Raw genomic sequence first — 25,197 nt, forward strand, 5'->3', positions numbered from 1 at the left:
CCCTACAACACGTGTTGTTCTTTATGTAGAAGCACAAGCTGCTACACTCAAAGATACCTAACTCAATTTTAGGAATTCTTACCTTATCAAAATACTCATTGTCAAATGAAATTTTAGCTGTTCCAGACTGTCGAATACCAGATCCATAATCTGGGGCTTCTTCATCAGCTAAAAAAAAACAGGGAAAAAAGAAGAGAGATAAATAAATGATGGGGAGGAGAAGGGAGGCCCCGCAGAGTTATCCAAATGGAAATTTTCATTATAATGGAAACCAAAATGGAAAGCAGAAGAGTCATCCAGTTACAAGTTGGAGTAAGTGCTGGGAAAGATCATGTCAGAAACCTAACCATCAGGAACTCAAGTGGGGGAAAACAAGTCAAGCTGTGAAGTTTCATTCTGAATATACTTAACCGTAGAGAATTTTGAATGCAAACCAACTTTAGGACTAATTTTCATTATTTATTTACTTCTGATGATTATATCAAGGTAAACTAACACCTAAAATTCTGTAGCCATGAACTCAGCAGTAACACTAACAAAGCTCCACCAGGACATGCTGGAAGTCTGAAAGGTGGATCTGTCCATACAATCTACTCATTTCACCTCCTCCTCTTCACAGAGAGCAACAACAACAGGGCCTGGTTAAATGCCAGGGGTTTTTTTCACAGTAAGTGCATGCTCACAGGAGAAATCCCAAGATTCAGAATGTGCTCCAAAGCTTTGCTTAGGGATCAAATAATGCCATGGCCCTTTTTCAAGAGATGTCCCCCATTCAATTTCTATTAGCCATGGTGTATTCTGTTCATTTGGATGGATAAAAAAAGTATTTATTTGGAAATATTCAGTCAATGCTAAGGAGACCAAACCAAACTAGACTTTTGTAAACATTAAACCAGATTTTAATTCACTTGCTTTAATGCCTGCCAGAGTGAGTCTTACACATCTTCAGAGTCTGAGTTTCATTGTATGTTCCCATGGAGAGTGAAGCTTCCAGGGTTACCCTACCTAAACAAGCAAGAACTGCTGGCAGCTGGCCACTGCTGGAAAGTGCAAATTATGGGAAGGATCCGTGCTCCCAACCAGCACGGATAAGGCATGGCACTACCAACAGCCCACCTCACACTGAGCAAGTCTAAAACATCAGCGACTGAGCAGTGAACTGCAGCTAACTCTGGCACACACACAATGCCAGTTCAGCACTGGATGAGGCCATTACCACCCCATATATCTACTCTTCTGAAAAGAATTCCTGGTGATTAAACACTGTGTTAAAGCAGCTTCTAAGTCTCCACATTTTTAGTGAGGCAATGAAGGGGGAAACTGCTGCTGATTTCTGTTTATACCATGCTGCAAACCATCAGTGCAGGAACTTCTTCACATGCTCTTGCCAGACCACTGAGGAGCACATTTCTAAGCATTATATAAAGGGATAGTTTGAGCACAGCTAAAACTTGCTACATTTAACTTTGATGCAGGTCACCACAATTATCCAACCATGTACCCTTCTCCATTATTTATACTGGGTGCCGGAAAGAAAAAGCTTTGCTTTAGTTCTAGTTCTCAGACTTACTGACAGTAGCTAAAACTGCCACTGTCCTAAAAAGCAGTGTTGCATTATTTGTCAGGTATAAACTTCAGTGGTCAACATCATCATAATTTTAAAATCTTTTGATCAGTAGCATTATTTCAAGACTTATTCATGCTCGGCCCATATGGTGAAATAATGAATGACATCATTTCAATAGCAACAGAGAGCAAGTGTTCTTTGCAACATGAAAGTTATTCAGGTTTGAGTATCAGGAGAATGGCTTGATTGGTAAGCCTGGTTTCTGAAGGTCTCTCACCTGCTATGGCCTGCACAGCCACGCGCAGGAAGCCCCGCACTTCTCCCTTCTCGCTGACAACAGCCACCCTGTGGATCAAGGGCACTGGGTACAGCAGGTTGCTCAGGTACACGAATGCTCTGGTGACAGGGAGGAGAGAAACACAGCCAGCATTAGGAATCGTGTGCCAAACCCAACCGCAGTGTCTGCTCGGCTCCTGGGACAGTCAGATCTCAGACACTCCATCTCTTAGACCTGCAAGAGGTCCTGGATCCATCCTGCCCACACAGGGCTCTGGGCAAGCCAAGTGCAGCCACCAAATGCTCTCAGTCAGAGCTTACTGGGACCCAGGGCTTACATGAATGAGTCACAGACACAGGAAGGACACCGTTTAAGAGGATGGCTGTATGGAAGGGAACTGGAGATGCACTACAGTTGTGAATGGAGCTGTTAGCAAGCTGGTAGAATCTATTAGGGAACTACTGATTATAAACAATGAGGTAGTTGGAAGGGAAAAATTAAAAAGGAATTGAGCTACTGTGCTCACACAGCCTCAAATTTTTACTGAATATATAAAACCACTCTTAAAAACAGATTGACTGAATGTTTTCTCTCTTCTATATTCCTTTGATAACACTGTGTGCAGAATAATCAAGAAGCCCACAATAAACCAAAAGTCATCACTTAGGTTTCTTGGAAGATTCACTGAATATACAGATAGTGGAAGACTGACAGTCTCCACAGGTAAATCTCTTTAGGAGCATTTTATTTATTTCTTCGAAAAAACAAAACAAATAAGACATGACATCACTACTCTAGAGCAACCACTTAGAAATTACAGTTTACAAAAGGAAAAGCAGCATTTAGGCCCCGCACGGGATGATCCTGCCACACACTAACTTTTAAAGTTATATACAAGCAGGGTCTGTTTTGGAGCAGTAAGGTAACCAATTTAATTGTATAGATTTTAATTAAAAGTCAGAGTAAAGTTATTAAGTTATTTCATGTTTCTGCAGTGAATTGCAGTAGTTTTTAAAGCATCACACTTCAGTGGAATTAGCTTGAGCAAAACTTTAAATGTTGAAAAGCTCAAGAAGTCAGCTAAAGAACAGCTCTCAGCAAGGGGAAAATATGGAAGGTTTTATTTATTGAGTGAGCTGTTTCAGAAGAGTACTGAGATGCACAGAACTTTAACCAATAGTTTTACCAGTCATTAACTTTAAAGTTTCTAATGATTTAATTTTAATAAATTTATGCACATTAAATTATACTAAACAATAGTAATTTGTTTAACTAATTTCCTCCTTACAGTTCTTTTTATTAGTCTTTAGTACTATGTACAATTAATTCCTGTAATTTATCACTGTTATTGTTTAACATCCCTAGGGCAAGTCCTGCATGACAAAAGGGAAGTGTTGCTCCTTGGGTTCACATGCCCATTCTAAGGATGAATGAATTCTTTTGAAATGACAAGGAAGTCAAACATGTGTCAGTCATGAACCAAAGACACAAAAATAATGCTAGTAAAATAAAAGTTGTGACACAATGCAATGGAGAAGAGGATGATTAATATGGCTATAAAAAAGGAAAACAAAAAAATAAAGAAAACCATACAACAACAACAAAAAAACCAACTGCAACATAACACTTCACTAAGATTAGGATTTAATTCCTTTTCAGTCTGCTTCAAAGTGAGGTAAGCACTGATAAAGCAGGGGAAGGGAGAAGAGACTAAATTTAAAGTAACAAAATTAGAAGTTTAATTTTATTTTTTCCCTCTAACATTTTCATTTTTGGCTTTGAAGTTTCAGGTGATGCTCATCTGAGAAAACAGCATCCAACCATACAAGAAAACAGTCCCTGAAACTGGAATTGTTCACTTGGACTGGATCAGGGATGGAGTTCAGGAAGGTACATGGTTCTGTGCTCAGCACGGAAAACACACCCAGTTTGAAAAGCACATTTCAAGCCAGGGAGAACGGACATTTCCCAACAGAACAGAAGCCAAAGAGCCTTGCTTTGATGTGCACGGTAGGAGTCTCACTAACTGACAGGCATTGCAGAAGCCTTCCCCCTTCAAAGCCAAACTAATGGAGAGTGAAAGCATCACCTGCATGAAAAATAAAAATATATGTTTATTTGCAGGGCAAGAGTTCTGAAGCTGCTGCTCAACATGTGACAGCCAAAGCATCCAGCTGGACTAACCACTACCACTACTACCATCCCAAGGAAAAAAACGTGTTTCTCTTCTTCCTTAATTTGTTTCCATCCAGTCACCTTCTTCACCAGAATCATTTTAACTTAGAGAAAGCAAAGCACATAATGCAAAAAGTTTTGAGCTTCCTGCTTGCTGATGAAAATGCCGCAACTTCTGTAGAGTGGAGAGCAACCGCACACGTGCTGCACCAAAACAGAGCTGGGTTATGCAGCAACACTGCTGCCAGTGCCATTCCATCTGCTTCATCGTGAGACAGTGCCAGGTCAGGAGTGGATGAAATCTTAAGGTTATCCTCCTCCTCTTCCCACATCCGTGAGGACTCCCACTCCCCAAACAGCCCCTAAGTGTCCCCCTGCACTTAGTCCAGCAGACTGAAAGAGGGGAGCTGGATTAGCAGAAAGATTGGTGAGGTAAAATGGCATACTCACAACAAAACTAGAAATTAAATTTAACAAACACAATTTTTTAAAAAACTAAAACAAAACCAACAGAACTCAGAATGATGGCAGATATTTTTAAAGTAAACACATTAGGATTTAAATAAAATAGCCCATAGTCCTCTCCCACCTCCCTTAAAAACAAAGCAAATGCTTGATATGTCACACCATTAAACAGAATCAGCCTTAAAGAAACCCAGCATGCCAGAAGAGATGGCTAAAGGGACCAGCTCTTTTTTCTTTTCTTTAAGAGTTACAAATAAAAGACAGTCATAGCACAGAGAGAGAAAAGAAAATAACTGTGATGGCCAGGGAGTTGGATAACTACATGATCCGTTTCTCCTCCTCCTCTCCTTCATGACCTGCACTTGTTATTGCTGACAACCCCCCCAAAAATACTAAAAATTGTTTTATTTGTCCTTCACATTCTATAGCACATTAACCACCACACAGTTGGAAGTGATAAGGAATTTTGGTTTTGTTATAAACTGAAAGCTACCTTGTGCTCAAGACAATATCTATGCAGACGGACATACCCCTGGTTCTTGTAATTCACTGTTCAAAAGCAGAATTCTCACACTGGAAGACACAGAGGACTCAAAATAGTTCCTACTCAGTGGTGCTGGACATTCTAACAGCTTCTGCTGACAGAATGGGCACAACAGAAGAACAGGAATAGAAACAATAGAAACGAACAAATGAGAAAAAGTCACTCAGCTCTCTAGCCTCATAATAGGAACTAAGTTTCATTCCTCAACAGTCACAGCTCTGTACATGCAGCTCACACCATTCAGGCCAGTGCCCAAAGTGCTACAGCTTCACATGTCCATTCACAGAGACAGAGCTCAGAATTCTCCACAAAACAGGGAATGGGAAGCAAGCTGTGCGACTGCCAGGAAGCACAAGTGTTTTCATTACACACTGTATCTGCTCAGCTTGTGCTGTGCTTCCTGAGGCGTTTGTGAGTGAGGATGAATAGCTCAGCTCTTTCCCAAGCTCAGGGGGAACGGCGCTCCAGGGGCCCCAGCTGCGGCTGCCAGCGCCAGCACACGGAGCAGCCCTGCGCTCCAAGGAGCTGACAGCCAGCCCAAAGCAGCACAGATGGCTTTCCCAAACTGCCTCCCCACCCGCATCAGATAATCAGATTTGGTAAAACATGTTATCAGGCACTGCACATAAGGGCACAAATTCAGAGGTCACAGAGGACTAATGCAATTTCTTGCAGCTTTAGTAATTTTTTATCAAAAACTGGATCAAGGAAGTTCCAAGTTTCACTACAGACAAAGCCTGAGGTTAGACAAACACACTACACTGAACTCAAAGCTTGAAAAAAACAGCAAACTCAATCCCTCCTTTTCATAAATAATGCAAACAAGTGTCCTGCATTTGATGAAACTGCATAAAGATCCCACCATCCTGACCATGAAGTCTTTCCTGCTTACACTCACAGAGAAGGATACAGCCAAGCTCTGGTCCCTTGTCCTTTGTTCCTCCCTTCTGCTGGCCACAGAGCCTTTTTTTTGTACCATGGCTGTGGCAAGCACCTCCCTGCCTTAACGAGGACGTTGGCTTACAGGGTAAGCAAGGAAGCACAAAAGCATATCTGGGGGAGTGGGAAGCAGCAGAGAGAGGAGCCAAGCCACTAAATAAAAATGGTTTTGTTTCTTGTAATGAGAAACATGTTTTAGCAAGACTATTAATGAAGAAACAGTGCAAAGAACTACATTTCTTTAATGTAACTTGCTGTCCTTAAGGGTCTACACCACAGACTGAGGTCTGATAATGCCCTAATGCTTTCTATTCTGGAAAACTCAATAATACTCTAAAATACATCAAGCAAACTTGTTTCAGAAATTCAAGCACAGTGCCTGGGGAAAGTGCCGATAAAGATAGCCAGGGAATTTCACAGTTGATGACCTTTCACTGTGTAATGCTGGCTACAGAGAGTCAAGCATAATCTGAGAAGCCAAATCACCTCAGAGATTACTCTTTTCCTCATCCGGAAGGAACCATTCTTCTTTCTCCTCATGCCATCTTTTCATATGCAGAAGATGTTAAATTTTCAAAAAAAAAAGATCTCTGGGTTTGGACTGAAGGTCTTTCCACCATAGTCAGATTCTCTTCCACGGAAGAAAATGACACACTACAATTCTATTTTAGTGACCCTGCAACGGCTAAATAGGGAATTCTACAAATAATGTTTAAATACTGTACACAAACCCCCATTCATTCCAAGTTGTGACAGTTATCTAAAGATAGATTTACTCACACTGTCACATCTAAGGGTTATTTTCTCAATTATTACTTAGGTCTTCATGGCCCCAGACACAGGAATTTAAAACAACGTTGAACTACACTCATTCTCTGGCAATGCCAATTTATGGACACGGATATTTTGGCTAGACTGACCATCTGTGTAGCACGAGGCAAAGCCATTGCAGTCTGCAGCAAGAGCTGGTCCCTTTTGGCCATTCTCAGAGTAACCTCACCAACCTTCCCACTAAAATGAACCAAGGGGATCGGTCGTAAAACGGGTCGCGCCCATCATTGAAGAGGTCTGATCCCTCCTCAGTTCCAACGTCGGAGCCAGTGTCATCCACAAAGGCCTCATCATCAAAGTCCTCCATCTCATCCTGCTGCTCATCAGCCAGTTCAGTGATGTCGGAGTCGGCCGTGGAGAAAGTGGGGGAGGGCGTGCGATCGGCCAGGCGCTCGTTCACGCAGCCATGGAATATGGGGGAGCTGCACATCAGTGAACGGACACCGATTAACAGGGTCAGCGCACACACGAACCTTCATTTAACACTTCTTTGTTGCCATCAGCACAGAGACCACCTGAACAACGAGCAAAGGCTTCAAACCACCTGGACTGCAATGAAATGTGAGGGAAGGGATTGCCAACAAAGTCAGGGGAAAGTGTGTCCTTGAACGGAGCAGGAACCAAATGAAAGAGGAATAGAAACATGGCTGAGCATAAGGATCTTGAGAGCACATCCATTTAACAGAGCTACAGTTCTTATTTCCAACACAGCAGTTCTGCAAATAAAAATATTGTAAAGGTGTGGCTGACAGCAGGAAATATTAAAGAATCCCATCAGACACTTCCCTAGGATATGACCAAACTATTTGAACCACACATATGAGAGACTCTGGACGACATTTCCAGTGTTCTTTATATTCTCACAGCTCTGCTCCAGTGACTTTAGATAGAACTTAGCTGGTTATATTATTTTAAAATAAATTTATAACTCACTAAAGGTTCACTCAAAGCAGATTCTACTAGTTGACACCTGAGCTGGTAATATTCTAAAGAGCATTTTCTACTCTTAACTGTATTTAAAATCCCTGAAAGACAAAACACAGCTGACACAGAGGCAACATGGTTTATTCAACCATTCCACGTTCAGCCAGAGCTGCAAATGAAGCAGCAGGGAGGTGCTGTCCCGTACCTTCCCACGAGCTTGAACCAGTGGAAGCGGTCGTAGAAGGGGTCACTGCCTGTCAGGGTGCTCTCGGGCTCCTCCTGGGTGCTGGAGGCCACTTCCCCAGCGCGGTCGTACATCTCACGCATCAGCTCCAGCCTCTGCCTGCGCAGGAGAAAGCAGCAGTAACAATCTTAAGAGAGAGTGAATAAAAAAGGCAGAACACAAAGTGATGCGTTCACCTCCCTGGCTTCACCTGGACCAAATTACACCCAGGAACAGAGGAGGCTGTACCCTAAATTTGGCACTTCACTAATTCCCCAAAATGTTAGAGATTCTGGGAAAAACTTGGTTGGCTAAGCCCTCTGAGCACAAGGCAAGGTCACTGCAGAAGCTTACATAAATCTTAGATTTCAATTCAGCTTCTAAATATTCTTCTTTCACATCTAATTCTGGCAGATTTTTTGCTTCTTTTTTTACATCAGACCATGCTGCTGAGTAATTTCAGCAGTTCTTTGCTCCACTCCAGAAATGTTGGCATTTTGATTCAAAAGTAAACCGATTCCATTACAAACCTTAATTATTCATTTATTTTATTGAAGAAAACAAGTGTTTCACACTGCGAGATCCTTTGTCTGGAAGCTATTAGCAGGAAAAAAGTCCTTCTGTCAGTATTACAAAATGGGGAAAAGAAATGTCATTTACATGTGATGAAAGTAATTCAGATTGCAGTCAGAACTTGTGAGAGAATTTGTGTAGCTTCCATAGAAATAGAATCTCCTTTATTTAAGCTTTTTATTATAAATTATGTCCTATACTGCCAGGTTATATAAAGCAAGTGGCAAGGAAATTATTACAGTGAAAGGACTGAAAAAAGCAGTAATGCAGAGAGATGAGCTATGATGAGTCTTACTAGAGTCAAAAGATATAGTCTAACCTCGAATTACAAAAATTAAATGTGAAGGTGAGATGAGAACCTGGAGAAAAGTGCACTCGTTCAAAGAATCTGGAAAGCTGGTATTTAGAACATCCCACACTGTCTAGAAAGTTTGGGAGGACACAGAGAAAAAACAAACACAGATAAGGAACAGCAAGGGAAGAAATTTTTCAGTAAAGTTCCTTGGACACAGGGAATTTTATTCTCTAATACTGTTTACATACTTGAGTTTTTCTAAGGACCAGTAATGTGTTGCTCCGTTCTTCAGATCCTGCACTTCCACAGCCACCACTGTGCGGGGGAAAGGCCGGCAGTCCCGGCTCTTCTCCGGCTCCGCGGGCAAAAGCTCCGGAGGCAGTGGGGAGTACAGGGTGTCCGTGAGCAGGACAAACTGGAACTGCACCTGCATGGAAAACAGACATTACTTTGGTCCTGAGAAGCCAGATGTTGGCATGGGATGTTCACTCAGACAGAAGTCTGAATCAAAGACCCACAATCTTCTGAATCCTTTTACAGCCCAAATTAATAAGCAAGAGACATACAACTTTAAAGACTAAAGTAACTGAGAGCATTTGCAGCAGGATTATACAATCAAAACTGATGGGTCAGAAAATTCAAAAGCAGCTCTGCATGTCCCTACCTTTTTCTTTAACTCTACACTGATTGCATTGGCTTCTTTCAGATATACTGCATTTCCCCAGAGCTGGTCCCTCAGTGAAGTGAACTGGTGGAATTTCCACTTCCTGAAAGCCCACTGGGCGAGTTCATATTCATGGCGTGTCCAGGGCACTGGGAAGAGCAAAGAAACAGAGAAATAAAGCAATGTGGCTTCTTCTCAAAACCATCACATGCAGTACCCAATATTCGTGCTGACTGTGCCATCAAGTTCTCAACACATTTTCTGGAAGAACAGAAAACAAAATCCTACATTTACATAATTTGCTGTCAAAAAACTGGACTCAAACTTCCTCAACATTAGCAGTGGAGATTAATGATCATGTAAAGGAGATTTGGAATAGAGGAAACAAATTCTTTTCTACTCCTATTATTTTCAGTTATTTGGCAACTATTAAAGCCAAATGCTGAAAGAGTGGAATGAGAGCAAGTATAATGGGAATAATAAATTATCTACTGTCCAGAAATGGAGTTACACAGACATGTCACAGCACTCTAAGAATTCCTATCAAGGAGGAAAGAGAAACTTCAAAATCAAAACAAGGAAACAAAGGCAACAGTGTTATTTTAAGACATCTGAGCTCTGTTAGTGCCAGGAAGAGAGAGATTCCTTCAAATTCAAGGCCACCAAATTAAAGCTTGGGATAAAACTAATCTAGTTTGTGCATCAGTTGTATTTGGAGACATGTATCTACTGTTCATGTGGAATGTATTCTATAAATGGGTATTTGAAATCTCGATGCTTAGAGGATTACAGATCAAGAACTTACAGTGTTTTGCAGCTTTCCAAAGCGAGTTTTCTATCTGTTACAAGGGATGGTACAGCAGCTGTTCTTTAGGCTTGGCTATATCGAAATTACTTTTAGCTTCAAACTCACCTTCTTCTTCCTCCTCCTCCTCCTCTGTTGTTTCAGCTGCCAAGGACCGTGTCTCTACCTGCTTCTGGAGGGCCTGTAGTTTACTCTCATAGTCCTGTGGGGAGAGAGGAGACACTGTGTAGGAGGACAGACAGGAGCCAGGAGGAAGCTGAGAGAGACCAACAGCTCAGATGGAGTGACAGACACAGATCAAATCCACACAGACACTTCCAGGAGTGCTCACAGGTCACTCACACACCAACATCTGCTTTAGTGCAATCTCCCCTTGAAAACAGAAGACAGAGGCCAATACAATTAAGACAGAAGAGGTGGTTTCCAAAATCACCAGATTTACATGCTCACAGTGTCTTGAAGAGGGAAAGGTTTAGGATGTTCTTTTGGTGGGGTTTTTGCTAAAGACAGGAAGAAGGGGATTTTATTTGGAAGCTGCTTGCTGCTTTCAGAGAGGTAGGAAAGAGGCAGAAATAGAGAAAAATGCAAAAATAATTTTGAAATGGGAGGATTATTCACCTTCATTTTCTCAAACAGAAGGATTAACAGCACCACTGAATTGCCCTTTTATACAAAAAAAAAAATTCATTTCAGATATTAGTGGGGGGAAGCACTTTGTTTTCAATTAGATTTTCCCCTTGGCATGTAAGTACCACTCTCTCACATGTGTATTTAATACATCAGGAGATTAAATATCACCACTGCCCTGGCAAAGAAGTCTGTGCAGTGGCTTCCCCACGAGGAACACTTCAGCAATAGCTTCTGGTACGAGAGCATTTTGTTCCTGTTCAGCCTTATCATGCCTTGAAATAAATGCTACTAAAACCTAATGAGCCTTTTATTATTTGCTGGTAAAACAGATACCAGATTTTTTGCACAGAAAAGTCCAAATGAGAACAGACTCTGTGACAGTGTTCTTGGTCTGAAAGCCTATCCCACTAGTGTATTTTATTTTTTTTAAGATAAACCTTTGGCATATATTATACAAATTAAACTGGTTTCTCAAGATTTTTATACAAGAGTTACAACAACAATTCACTAAGAGTGTTGCTGAGCTCTTAAGGAGAATTCTTGAAGCCTCTCATCTTGTATTCCAACCTTCTCTCTTCCACAGTTCCAAATCCTCCAAACTCCAATGCCCAGTTTGCAACAATACGTTCTTAAGTCCAAGAGCTACAGGATAAAAGCTTCACATTTTCCTCCCATCCCACTCAAGCATCCCACCTAAAGAGCTGCATCACTTGGTTTTGTACACTTAACCACAACGTGATCGTGTCAAATTCAAATCAGCTTCGGTCAGAAAGGCTTTATACTCTATTCGGAAAGGAAATACGCCTCCAGAACACTCCTTTAGGCTCATAAGTAATATTTTCTGAACGTAGCATTAACAAACAGTAGCTGTGTCCTTAGAAAGCGCAGGATTTTCAACACCATGAATTCAAAGCAAACTGAACTCCAAGACAAATGGCCTTCCCATGATGGCTGCATTTTAATTTTCCAATTTCCTCTTGAATATTTTATTTGGCTAAAATGCTCCTTCTTCATTTGTTTCTGCTCCATTCACCGTAAGTTGGCTACTTACTTAACACAGCAAGTAACCTCAGCCCAGCAGCATAAGAACAGCAAACAAAACAAATATATATCCTTTCTTTTGATATTCATTCTGAAATTCTTAAAGCGTCACCAAAATTCTATTCTAGACTTTGTGAGAAGTCTCAGACTTATCCACCCTTCTGAAACGCCCAGCATACTCCTGAAATTTTTTTAACATAAAGGCACTTTCTCTGATTTTTTCCCCCCATTCCATGCAGATAGTGCTACTACACTTGAAACCAAGATAAAACTGGTCAGATGCAAAGTGACACGAATAAGCTTCTCTCACTTGCAAGGAAAGGCAAAATAATTTCTTTGCCTGTAGTCTGAAGTCAATAATGTCATTTCGAGCAGCTAGATTGTAGAAATGGAAAGCTCTTAGAGTAGTGTTTTAATAGAATCTTTTCAGATTCTTTTGCAGAAACTGAAAAGCTACAGAGGGAAGGGCCAAAAATCAGGAGCATTCCACTGCAAAAATTCAACATGAAAAAAACAGGCGCATTAAATTAAATTCACAAAGACCTGCTTCTTGTCTTCCCTATTTTCAGACTTGTGAGCCAAGTATCTTCTGTACACTTAAATACTGAGACACATAAATGCTTAACATAAGCAGACACTGCTTATTAACTCCACACCAACAAATATTATTTTAAAAACAAACTAAAATAATTGAAGTTTGCTTTCCCATAACGAAAAAAATAGCTACTATTTCCCTAAGCAGGACTAAGGTTGTCTCTTGGCACTCGGTACTGGGTAGTATTCTAAAATAATTGGCACTGAGCAAGAGCTGAGGCTGAATTTTGGGTGGCTTCACCCAGAAGCTGCACTGACTGCAAGGGGTTGGTTTGCTGTACGGAGAGACTGGTCAGCTGTCCAGGCCGGCTTTTCCAGGTCTGCCTGGTGAGAGCACACACACAATGGTTCGTACCAATTAAAGGTGCCTCAACTGCTAGAAAAGGTAAAAACCGTACCTAGAAGCTGCCCCGGGGTCCCTGCCCGGATGTTGTTGTACAGCTTCAGGATGGTTGGTTTCACAAGCTCCATCAATGTGGAAGAAGGGAATGCAAAGTTTATTTTGCCCAGGGGCGTGGAAATATCTAAAGCCACAACAACCACAGATTTGGAGGGGTTGGGGGGGGAGTTGGGGGGTAGGCAAGGAAGGAAAAGACCCCAATCAACCAACAAACCTACACTCCTACACACTCAGACTAGACAAAGCTTTTAAGACCAGACTGGACCAGTTAAAGCAGAACACTGCACCACAACAACTGAGACGCGATGTCTGCCAAGGTACTGCTGTGTGTGACTCTCCCCTGTATTTGAGGTGCACAGAAAAGTCCATTTCTTTTGCCTTCAATGAGCAAATAAATGGAGAACAGCCACCTCTGTGTTTTCTTCCAGAATTTCGATAAACAGCACACAAGATGGTACAATGGGACAGCACTGAAGAGGGGAATGGCTTATAGCTCCTTGTGCCATGAAAAGCTCTTGTTTTCTTTTATATTGAATTTAAATAAGCTGTCTGAGAGTAGACACAAATCTGCTTTGCTGCTTTCCACATAACAGCAGAAACACCAGGGTGGATAAACTTACAAGAATCAGATTGAGGAACAATTAAAAAAACCTTTTTAACTCTGCTGGAACAATCCCAACCCCAAAATAAATAAAAGCAGGACAAGCCTGCAGCCAAGTTTCATTTCCATTTCACTGAGACAAGTCTGACACTTACAAGAGTATTTCATAGTTTATTGAAAGAGCACTTGTTACAATACAAACCAGTTCTGCTTTTCACAAGGCAGAGACTTGCTCTTAAGACAATCCAAAACAATAGACAGATCTGAAAATCCCATTTAATTCAAAGGCAGCTCACTGCTTTCTTTACAGTACAAACCGTTACACAGCATAGATTTCTCATGTGGCAGCTCCTGAAGAGATTCAATGGGAAGTATCCAAGAAAAATTTCAACATATAAAAAACAAATTTCAACATATAAAGGACACAGTGAGGGAGATACTGAAACTATGCTGAATGTACTGATAAAAATAGCATCCTCTAATTTGACAGAACCCTAAATTCAGATTACTTGAGGAAGGATGCTGGAGTCAATCTGAGTGAGGAGCATTAGTGATGTGCATTTGACCCCACCCCCCAAAACCAGTGTCCCAGTGAGTCCTACAGGACCTTTGAGAAGCCATCATGAAGGCACAGGTGGATCCAAGCCAGCTGTCAAAGCACAGCACAGCAGCACTTGGCAAAGGCAACTGAACTTAGTAAAAGAGCACTTCCACCACGGATGCCACATTTCCATTAACCTGAAAGCCTTTTCACACAGACATCTATGGAAGCAGCTGTCTCACTGTTCATTAACTCCATTAAGAGAGGATTTGGAGAGTTGTGTGTACTTCTGAATAGTGCAAGGAAATCCACAGTTCTCACACTGCTTCCCTTATCAGATGAAGCACTGCACTGCAATTATTATCAAATTCTTAAATATCCTCCTAAAAATCAGGAAAAAAGCTGCTTCCTTGAAGCAGACTGGACTCCATTCTGACACTGACTGTCCTTTTCCTGTTCTGTCAAATCATACAGCAGAACAGGCAGGGTTGTTCTTCTAGTGCTGTACTAAAACTGGGGTAAGACAGACTGATGGCAACCTATTGCTCACCAGCACCACCCAGGCATTTAGAGAGTTCTCCTCAGAGTTTTAAGCTGACGGAATTTGCACAAACGTTTTAGTGTTTATCATTGAGATATCAAGTAGCAGGAGTTTTAGTCTCATGTCAGTACACATAGTTCCACAGACCTCAGAATTACTCCATGCTCAATCACGTGGTGATTTCATACAGGCAGCCACAACCCTCCAAAACACAGGACACGAGATGGAATTACTTCAGGCTTCTCCCACGACCTATCCCATGCAGACTAACCCTGTTTGGCTCACGTATTCCTATGGAATTGAGAGGGTTTTCTCAAGCACGCATTTTTAACAGAGTCCAAGCCTTTTTGAGGATATATAAGAACTCATTATGCTTGACATGCACAAAACAGAAGTGCAATGCACCACTGAAACAGGATTCTAAAATAAAGATAACAGCAAAACATTACTTGCAGCCCAAAATTTTGCAATTCAGACTCAAGCTCGAAGAAAGTGTTGCTCATCTACAAGCCTCCTCCTCTTTAAGAATCAAGACATTTTTGGAAATGATACTTTATTTCCTTTGTTCAAGTAGGCCACAGCATGAGACAAATGCAAGTTACAAAGCCAGATCTGGACACAAAATTAAACGTGCCATAAAGTAAAACTCCCAAGTAATCAGACCAGTTTGTTCTTTTAGGAGCTGGAGGGACTGACTTTGTGTCTCCTACAGCAGAGGCCACTATCCCATCAGTGATACATGAGACGACAATTAAGAGCTGACACTTGATTAATTGATATGTAAATGGTGCGTGTGTTGCAACAGCACCTACAACATGCCCAGCAGAGGCAGGGGAAAAGTAGGATAGGACAAAAAAAAGATATGGAAAATAAGCTTAAGGTACTTGCCACTCACTTACAGCTATGCTGAGCCACACACAAGTAACAATTACCAGTAGGGCTTATATTTTATAAAAAAATAAGCAACCTCAAGTAAGTTCAGGATACTTGTGCAAAACAGCACAAATACACTGCAAAGTGCACCTACCTTACCAAATGTGGTACAGTGGCCAATTTTGTTTTTAAAATTTTATTCAAGTTAAATTTAAAAGCAAAATAAGTCCTCAAATATTTCTATTGGCTTGCAATTAAGGCCACAGATTTTCAAAAGTAAGAGCAACTTTGTCTTGCACTTTTGGAAACTCAGAAAAAACGCCCTGTATCTTTAAGATTGGGACTCTCCAACTGAGACAACACCCCAAAGCCTATTCCTTAATCACTAGTTTTTCAGTAATTTGCTTGAAACAATCAGAAGCAGGAATTGCAAGCCTTTGTGTTACAGCAAATCGCCTGCAAATACAAACCCCTTGAGAGCAAAACAGATATGAAAGATTTTAACTTGCATTTTGAGTGTGAGGAGAAGGAAAATGAATCTTATTTTCTCCTCAAGGCAACCTTCTCCTTTATTAAACGAGTCTTGAATTCAAGTTTAATCCAAGACCAGAGGCACTAACATGAGGTATCACATTAAGATGAAACAGTTCAATTCTCCCATCTCACAGGAGAATTCAGCCAATACAAAGTAGTGATTTATAAATCTTCCTAAGAATAACTATTTCAAGAACATCTCCCAGACTCATGCCCGAGAAAGATGAAAACATAAAAGAATTAGCTTTTTGAGTGCACCAGAGTGTTGAAAAATCCTAGTTCCTTTCCACAATCTCAGTATAATAATTAAAAACTATTATATTTAGAGATACAATGGGAATTAGAAAAAGCTTATTTCCGAAGAATTGCTTCAGCATTATATATATATTCTGACATAAAATTCCATTCAGGCTGGTTTAACTGTCACAGCAATTTCATACCAATAATTATGAACTTAAGCAGAAGAAGAGACATCTACTCAGGGAGTGTGACCCAATAGCTCTTCTTAATTTCTTTATAAAAAAGTGACACATACCTTGTCAGCCGACAACTTTTGGTTTATAGATTATTATTATTATTGCTATTAAAAATTGAGTTAAGAGTGGAAAACATTGTTCTGAAGAACCAGATCCATTTAAAAACAGATGGTCAGTTTCCTTATTGCTAAGAAAAAGGTCACAAGAAACATTCAATGCTAGAAACTAAATTCCTCTTTTGATTGTCTACATAAAACACAGGAGGAAGGTAGCACTTGGTAAGTTCCAGACAATATTTTCAGCATTAGAAAAATACTTCAAGACACACACACACACACACACAAAAAAACTTGGTAAATGAGCTAGTGGGAAGTTCTCCCCTCCACCTCCCTCCCTCCAAGTCTTCTAGTCTATGAAAAAAAGTTCTTACAATTTTTCAGAATATTCTTCCAAGGGATGCTGTTAAAACTGCAAGGAAAGTCACATGCAAAGTGCCCGGGCCGCAGGGCCGGTACCTGGTGTTTGTGTGTCGGGCCTCCAAAGCAAACCCGAGCCCCAGGCGAGGCCAATCCTGGCTGCTCCTGAGCCGTCAGCCAGGACTGCCCCCGTGCCCTCCTGGCCCAGCCTGCCCTGGGCACTGCTCATACTGTGGTTTCTCTGCCCGCTTTGAGGTTGGGAGCCGAGAACTGGCGCCTCATGCGCGGGGGCGTCACAAACTGGTTGTGGTGGTTGGGCCGGTCCGTCAGTTTTGGGGGGGTGCCCTCGGCGCTGCCGCGGCCGTAGGGCTGCCGGTGCTGGTGGATGTGGCGCTTCTGCTGGAAGCTCTGCAGCTCCGGGTTCTGCTGCGCGCCCGCCGAGTGCAGCGACTCCGACGAGCCCGACGCCTGGCGCCGCAGGCTTTTCTGGGAGCCGCTATTGAGGGAATTGCTCCTCCAGCGCAGCTGGGGCGCCGGCTGCTGCTGGCTGCTGGGCTGCGGCGGCGTGCCCAGCTGCTGCCTGTTAATTTGGATATTATCTTGACTCCTCTGCAGGCCATAAAGATTCCATAGCTGCTGCGCATCCTTAGAAGCAGCTTTGCTTTCTTTCTCTTTGCCTTCATCTTTGTTCTTGTCATCTTCTTTCGGAATTCTAACCTCAATAACTTCATCCTCGGTGATAATGATGTGGGTGCCTGGACTCCACGAGTTCCTGTGTTTGGGATTGCTTTTGAAAGGAAACCGGGGTTTGCGATTTTCAGGTGGAATAAACCGGTGAGGCATATTCTGTCGACGAAGCTGTTTTGCTATTTCCTGCTGCTGCAGATTTTTAAATCGAATCTGTTCTTGCCTCATCCAACGTAAACGCCCACGTCTGAAAGCTGGATCACCTGCCATTAACTGAGACACACGCTCCTCCTTAGCAAGATCATCATTCTCGCTTCTCTTTGCCTCATCTGTGGGCTTCTTATCCACATCCACTGCACTGGCAGAGTTTGGAGACTTAGCATTAGCTACAGCTGACTGAGCTTTGTCTGGAGACCCTATCAGGGGTAAAACCTTCTCCATTTTTAGCATTTTATTTCTGAGAACTTTGATCTCTTCATCCTTCATGTTGTTCTGCTTCTTCACTTCTTGCAAAATATCTTCCAATTTGTCTATATGCACCTTTAGGTCATCCACATCAGTTATTCCTTTACCATTGGCCATTACATCTTCAATCTTTTCATCTCCAACTCCTACTGTATCCCAGACATCACGAGCGACAGCTCGCCATGATTCGCGCTCGTTTGGGTCTTTTTTCCCATACATGGCACAAAGCTCTTTCATTTTAACAATGGCCAGAGCCTCAATCTCCTGCCTACTGTGCCTGAAGTCATTGAGTGCTACCTCATAGCATATCTCCTTCACAGCCTGAATCTTTAGGTCTGAGATGGTGACCCATTTGGAGTCTTTGCTAAGGCGTCGGCGTTGGGGTATCTGGTACATTTTAATAGGTTCTCGTTTCTTCCCACTGCTGGGGAGGCCACACTTTTTTACAATGGTTTGGAGCTTGCTGGGGGGCAGCTTCTCTCTCAGGGAAGTGATCAGTCTCCAACTCTCCTCACACGATCTCTTGTCCGAATCATCCCCACTATCAGAGTCTGCATCCTTTGGAAAAACAAAAATCAAGAAGTGGCCCCAAAATAACCAAAATTAAAATTGTAAGAAAATGGAAAAGCTAAACAAGAAGTAGCAGGCAAAGAAAACTAAATCAAAAATCAAAATAGAACAAGTGATAAGGAAGTCCCTGAAGACTGAGTGTTAGGGCATTAAAATGTATCTTCAAGAGTCATGGACTGTCAAAACTGGAGCTCTTCACTAAATAAAGTTTAACATTATATTTAAAAGTCTTGTCATCTCAAAATAGCTGATAATCTAAACTCTTCCCTCCCAAACCCTTCCAAAATCTTTAAAAAGAGCAACTAAAACCAAGTTCCTGATTTTAAATCTTAAAACCAAGTGTAAACTGCACTTCACACATGCTACAAAGACATGCAAATCCCCGCCACACACATTTGCCTTGGTGACTGCTGTTGCTTCTTTCAGCAAATCCTCCCCAGGAAGGTGAGCACAACAGCCATCATAGAAGATGTCATGAGCAGCCAGAGTAAGTCGGGTTAACACTGGTTAGTAACGTTGCACGTGGTTGCAGGGATGCTCAAGTTTAGAATCCACTTCACTACAATAGCAGCCAGAGAAGTGTTAGACGATAAGAAAAAATGAAACAGAAGCAGCCGAAAGGTTCAATGTTAAAAGGACTGTAAGTGCCACTATGACAGATGAAGACAGTGGTTCATACTCCAAGACTTGCTACAAGCTAAAAGGATATCCAGAATCAGAGTTTCAGAGGTGGGTTGTGGTTTGTTTGGTTGGTTTTTTTTTCCATTTGGCACCTTGTTGCTTAGTTTAAAGAAAAAACCCCATTAGCAGTCTTGTCTGTCCGAAGAATGAGTTTCAGCAGAATGCAGAGTAATGACTTTCTGGTTTTAATTGTTTTAATACGAATTCTCTATTTGATATCCTTGATTTGTCTTCTTCTCAAACCCTAGAGCCTGGAGCTTCCACACACTTGCTAAGCATTATGCGTTTTGCTTCTTCATTACAAGTTTTCCACCTTTTGCTAAATGATTTTTAATGAGCAGTGCTTCAGATTTCCATATGCTAGGAATGTCTGTTCAGATAAACTGCCACCAAAAGTTAAGGATATCCATCATTGCTTACTGCAACCACGAATTAAAATCAGACCACTTTTCTTTAAAGGATTATTAAGACATCTCTTTAACAACCAAAAAGTCCTATGTATTAATGTGATCCAAACATCTTCAACACAACTGTCAGTGTCTAATGCACCTCTAACTAACACCCCTGTTTTTCGCATGGAGATTTATAATACATGAAAAACCAGGAACAGTAACAGCCACTTACTCTAAAACCAAAGGAAACCCAGGTCATTGAGTCAGCACCAAAGGTTCCGAGAGTTTAGACTTCGGGTAGGTGACCACGAAGAATGGGGAATACAACATAATTTGGGGGCAGTTATGAAAGGGGGTAAAGGAAACACTGTTCTGCCCTACGGTCAAGATTCACATTATATGAGCTTCTTGTGACTTAATGTAGTTTTAAGAATAGTATTAGAAAATCAACTTCTAGTTTAGGTCAAAATATAAGAAAAACACTGGTTTAGAAACAGAATATAAACTCTTTGTGAGTTTACAGCTGACAAAATTTGTGGCCTAAGGAAGTAGCAACTACCAAACTGCAGGTTGCAGTAGAAACCAAGGGCTCCCTGGAGGAAGCCCCTGTGCAGTCGGGCCACTCAGGGATACGACCAGGAAGGCAGAACATGAACTACTCCAACATTAAGTCACAAGTTCCACAGGACTCTGACAGTTACAAAACTACCACAGAACTACTTATGGGTAAAGCATGTCTTGGTATCAAAAGCTGATGAAGAGACACTGAGTCATTGCCCTGTGTGCACTCAGAGGTTACCCAGACCAATTAGTACAGCTATACACCCACATTCCAATATCAACTGGTCACTGCAGAGGCATTATGACCAAGAAAGCCAGGAAGGCCATTTTATCTCTATGAAACACGTTTTCACATTCAATTTGTAAAATGGAGAACAACTACTTCTATTCCCTAGTAATACTAGCAAGGCAAAGATATTTTAATTGGTAATTTTGGGGGACAAAATCTATTGTTTATTTTTTTGTACAACACATCTAACAAATAAACACCCAAATTGGTTGGAATCTCAGCATAAAACCAAAACAATCTGGTAAACAGGATTAGCTAGCTTCTTGTATTTGAGATTATACTCCAGTTTAGACCAAGAAGAATAGTTATATCTCAGTATCAGTCTTACACAGCACTAAGTTAGAGAGCCTGACTTTGCAGCTGGATATGGCAGCAATGTAAATACTTTTAAGGTACACAAGCTGAAACGCACTCCCAGCTTTCCCACTCGTTATTCAGCTATGGCTGTATGGATGCACTAATCCTGTCCATTCCAGGCTCTGCATACAGCAACGCAGAAATCATGAGCTGTGTCAACAAGTTTTGCTGTCACCTGAAATACTCTTACTGAGCACTGTGGTAAGCAGGATACTGCTCACTGACCAAGGATCTCATTTGATACAATCCCTTACAACTAGGAAAGGTATCCTTCAGGAATTGCTGAGGCATGTAGGGTAGTATTGCACCTTTGTCCACTAACTGAAACCAGCAAGAACAAAACAAACTTGAAGAAACCAGCATCTTTATTACTATATTAACCAATCCACTCTCTGAAGAATTTTCCCTTAATCTGAAGTATTTGGGGAAACAAATTCCCTTCACAACACTTTTTAAATGCAGCCTTATTGGAAGCAGCTTCCCAGACAGCCAATTTCACATCTTTAATTCATACAATAGCTTAGCTTGTGCCTGTCAGCTAAAATTTAAGAGAGGGAATTCCATTACTTGCATCTCATTTGACACATTGCCAAAAGTTACTCAATACTCAAACTATTTTTATTTTCACATTTTTACTGTACTACTTTTTCGCTACCCAAATTTTAACTATAAAATTCCAGAAATGGAACATTACATCAGTCACACTTAAACATTTTTTCTGAACTAAGGGTTGCCTTGGTCAAAGTCTGCAGCCACTCCTCTCCATCCAAGCAATTAGCCCCTTGTGATGAATTAATTAGAGATGCAGAAGTCTCTAAGTGTGTAATAGAAATTTAAAAAAAAAAAAAATTACGTAGCTTCTTCCAATGGAAGCCACAGTACTTTGCTCCATTCTGGCTTGGGGAGAAGGGCAAGAGCTTTACAGTTCAAAGCCCAGCATGCATTTAACCCACAGTTTTCAGTGGTCTCCATCTCATACTACAAACACGAATCATGAGTTTGAAATTTTTATCAGAATTCTGGCACAACTACATTTGTGTTCTGGCTAAAGACAACCAGCTAAAGCACAATCAGGAGACTCAGGTTTCTTAAGGAAATCTAGATTTCATTCCTGGGTTTGGCCTTGTTTTTCAAGTTCACAGGGTGCTTGAAGACTGCATCCACTTCTATTTGTAATGCACTTCAGAGATATTTGTTGTGAGAAGACTGAAGTCTTCCTATATCAGACTTAATTTATCAGACATCCTATTTGAGAAATATGTGGAGTGGTGGAATTCCCAGTGCTCTGAATAAGTTAACACACTGCTCCCTACTCAGAACCCCACCATTGGCTTCTGTACCACTAAGACCCTCACAAGGAACTCCATGCAGGGGAGGGAGAAGGGTTAAAACATGCACAATGCAGCAACATTTTCAGACATCATTCAAAAAATAAACCTAGTGTATATCAATGTTCTAGGAATCTCTTTGGCAGCATGAAATTAGTACGTTCTGGTGATCCAAGACAAAAATAAAGGCAAACATCCCAAGGAGTAGCTGTTTAGGCTATTAAAAAGGAACTTCAAAAAACACAGAGCACAAAAATGCCCTTCTTTCAGGTTAACTTGCAAGAAATCTGATCTATCCCAACAAGAATTGATTAAAGCCTCTTCACTGTCAATCACAATCTCTGAATTAACCTGAAGGAGCTCACTCACACTGCTAATAATTCACTGTAGACACAAAGAATTTGAAAGCAAAGGGAGAACTGCATTGTGCAGACAACCCAAGCAGGTTTCCTAAACTTTCAGACAAGCAAGGACAGGAATTACTGTTTGCCAGAGGTATAGCTAATCAGAAGCAAGGACACATACCAGTCTTTGCTGCTCCAACAAGAGATCAGCTTCCTCCTTCTCTTTCTTATACAAAATCTCCATTTCTTGTAATCTGAAGACGAACAGAAGAACAGAAGTAGTCAGAGGTCATTAGTCTCATGTTGGTGTTAACTCTACATGCACAGTCCCCTGAACTACAGTTACAAAAGTCATTGCCCTTAAAAGGAACTGTTCTCTGTTTAGTCATGTCCCTGCAAGCTGCATTTCAGCCCTTACCAAAAGGTCTGCAGCGTTAGTGGCAGGTGCTTACCTGTGATCTGTAAAGGAGTTGGAGCACTGAAACACTACAGTAAAATAAGGAGGAAGTTTTCTGAACTTCCACAAGGGGTAGCGGAGATGCTGAGTGGCAGAACCCAGTAAACTACTGCTGACTCTCCCTTGTTTCAGGTAGAAATTTTCAATTATTTTATTACCTTTTCTCCATCTCCTGTTTCATGTCAATGCCCTGCTTCTCCAGAAGCTCCCTCTGAGCAAATGTCCAGTCAACTGGCTCTGAGGGAGTCTCAGCTGATGGTGTTTTCTCTCTTTCTGCTCGTGCTTGCTCTGGGTGGTTGAATCTGAAGACATGATTTTTACCCATGATGATACGATTTCCTAGAAATAGGAACAGAAGTTTAACTCTTTCAGGCAAGGATTCCAAACCACTGATAAACATTATTATTTGTCCCATTTATCCTGTAGGTGACAGCATAAGAAAAGATTGCCCTATAAGGATTTCTGTGCACATTCAAGGGAAGTTGGTGACAAGAAATGAGAGTGCCTGTGTTGTACAGAACAGTCACAGTACTTTTAGAGGACATCATCACCCTCAGGTGTCCAATGTAATATCCCAGCAGAATTTATAACAAATTAAAGGAAAAACCTGACAGAGGGACCAACAGCTGCAGTAAATCAAACACACCACTACCTCCCATTCCCTTCCTCCACTGACACTGCCAAAACAGAGGCAAAACCCACTTCAGCACTTCAGCAGAATTTTCAGCTTAGAAAAGCCTGACTTCAAACACTGGAACACATGGTGCTTACTCTTCTTTAAAATGTGGTTTAAATCTATTGATTCTATTTTATCCCACTATTCAGTGGGATCTAGGGAAGAATTTTACAACTTCTTTTACACTAATGTCAAAAGAGCTAAAAAAAAAAAAATCTAATACTGTTAAGTCTTCTGGCTAAATTCTAGAGTTATCAAATGTCCACAAAGCCTGAGACATGTGCGTGTCAGAAGAGAGTGAAATGCCTCTGCTCTTCCAGAGAATGTAATAATGGAGTTGAAATTTTAACCAGGCATTCTAGTAAATATATCTCCAAAGTAACCAAAATTGTCCTTATCAATACATTACTAAATTAGAGACTCTTAAAGATGTCAGAGACCAAGTCTACATTCTTCCAGTAACTCAACTGTCTAGATGCAAAAGAAAAGGGGAAAAAACATACTTTTAAAAATAGAAAATAATTACTAAACTGTCAAGTCATGGTATTCAATATGAACCATATACAGGTACAGAACAGCAAAACTGTTCTTTTGTTTTGTTGTACTGAAGTCACTGCACTTGATTCCATGATAATACTCACCTACAACATGGTACAAAGAACCCAGAAGCAGGTTTTGTTTGCTTGGTTTTAGGTGTTTTTTACCAGTAGAAAAATGGGGGAGGGATGCAGAAAGCATCATAAGATGTTTGAAAGATACAGATTAAACTCCACAATTTAGGGAAGTAATTCTCTCTAATTCTTTCCCCTCATGCCTTTCTAAGGGAATGTAGGGGACTGAGTGGGAAATCTAACGAGAGCAAAGAGAAGCTGCTGTACTCCTGCAGAGGGTCGTATCTTAGCTTTGCCACAAAACTGGGAATTTTCCATCAGTGACTGACAGTCTGCTCTGTCCCACTAAGACTGCCAAGGGCAATGGGCCTGGGCAAGAAGGTATTTGAATAATCTCAGGCTGAGCAGCAGGACAAGCAGGGTGCTGCGCGGCAGTGAATATTTAAGTACACTTAGATCTAGTGCAGCAAAGGATGAAAGAAAACAAACTGCAGCTGACAGAAGAATGGTACCAACTTCTGTTTAAATGCTACACTCCAGAAAGGTGACACTGTCCCTAAACAGCACCCAGCATTCCGTATATATGATGTAAATGTCATATATAGAGAGTCTACCAAAAAATCGATGGTAACATTTCTTACCTGAGCGCAACTGCACAGGCTGCACAACCCTCTTGCCATTCACGTAGGTTTCTGATCGTTCACAAGGCTCCAAAGTAACAATAACTACAAAGAAAACATTGATGAGTGAGACTTTGGAGAGTCCTGTAGAGGAACAGAAGTGTGCAAGCCCCAGAGGCCTCTCATTTTCTGCTTATGTTCATACTAACACCAAAGAAGTGAATCACCCT

General features: G+C 41.2%; 1 protein-coding gene across 26 annotated transcripts in view; it reads right to left on the reverse strand.

Moving 5' to 3' along the window:
• The window catches only part of KIF1B (kinesin family member 1B), a 77,796-nt gene that overhangs the window by 22,781 nt on the left and 29,818 nt on the right, over window positions 1-25,197 (reverse strand). For 18 of the 26 annotated variants that reach the window (XM_017744004.1, XM_017743998.1, XM_017744002.1 and 15 more), the window contains 10 exons: window positions 24,989-25,072; window positions 23,219-23,399; window positions 22,785-22,857; window positions 10,391-10,484; window positions 9,478-9,626; window positions 9,062-9,240; window positions 7,928-8,065; window positions 6,972-7,220; window positions 1,845-1,963; window positions 83-168 (listed from right to left, as the gene is read on the reverse strand). In XM_017744004.1, coding sequence (XP_017599493.1) covers window positions 83-168; window positions 1,845-1,963; window positions 6,972-7,220; window positions 7,928-8,065; window positions 9,062-9,240; window positions 9,478-9,626; window positions 10,391-10,484; window positions 22,785-22,857; window positions 23,219-23,399; window positions 24,989-25,072 — 1,352 coding nt within the window. Of the gene's footprint in view, window positions 1-82; window positions 169-1,844; window positions 1,964-6,971; window positions 7,221-7,927; window positions 8,066-9,061; window positions 9,241-9,477; window positions 9,627-10,390; window positions 10,485-13,693; window positions 18,640-22,784; window positions 22,858-23,218; window positions 23,400-24,988; window positions 25,073-25,197 lie in introns of those variants that run through there. The other 8 variants (XM_017744008.1, XM_008641145.2, XM_017744017.1 and 5 more) reach the window with 2 other exon arrangements.

The sequence above is a fragment of the Corvus brachyrhynchos genome, unplaced genomic scaffold, assembly GCF_000691975.1.
Source record: "Corvus brachyrhynchos isolate BGI_N302 unplaced genomic scaffold, ASM69197v1 scaffold68, whole genome shotgun sequence".
NCBI lineage: Eukaryota > Metazoa > Chordata > Aves > Passeriformes > Corvidae > Corvus > Corvus brachyrhynchos.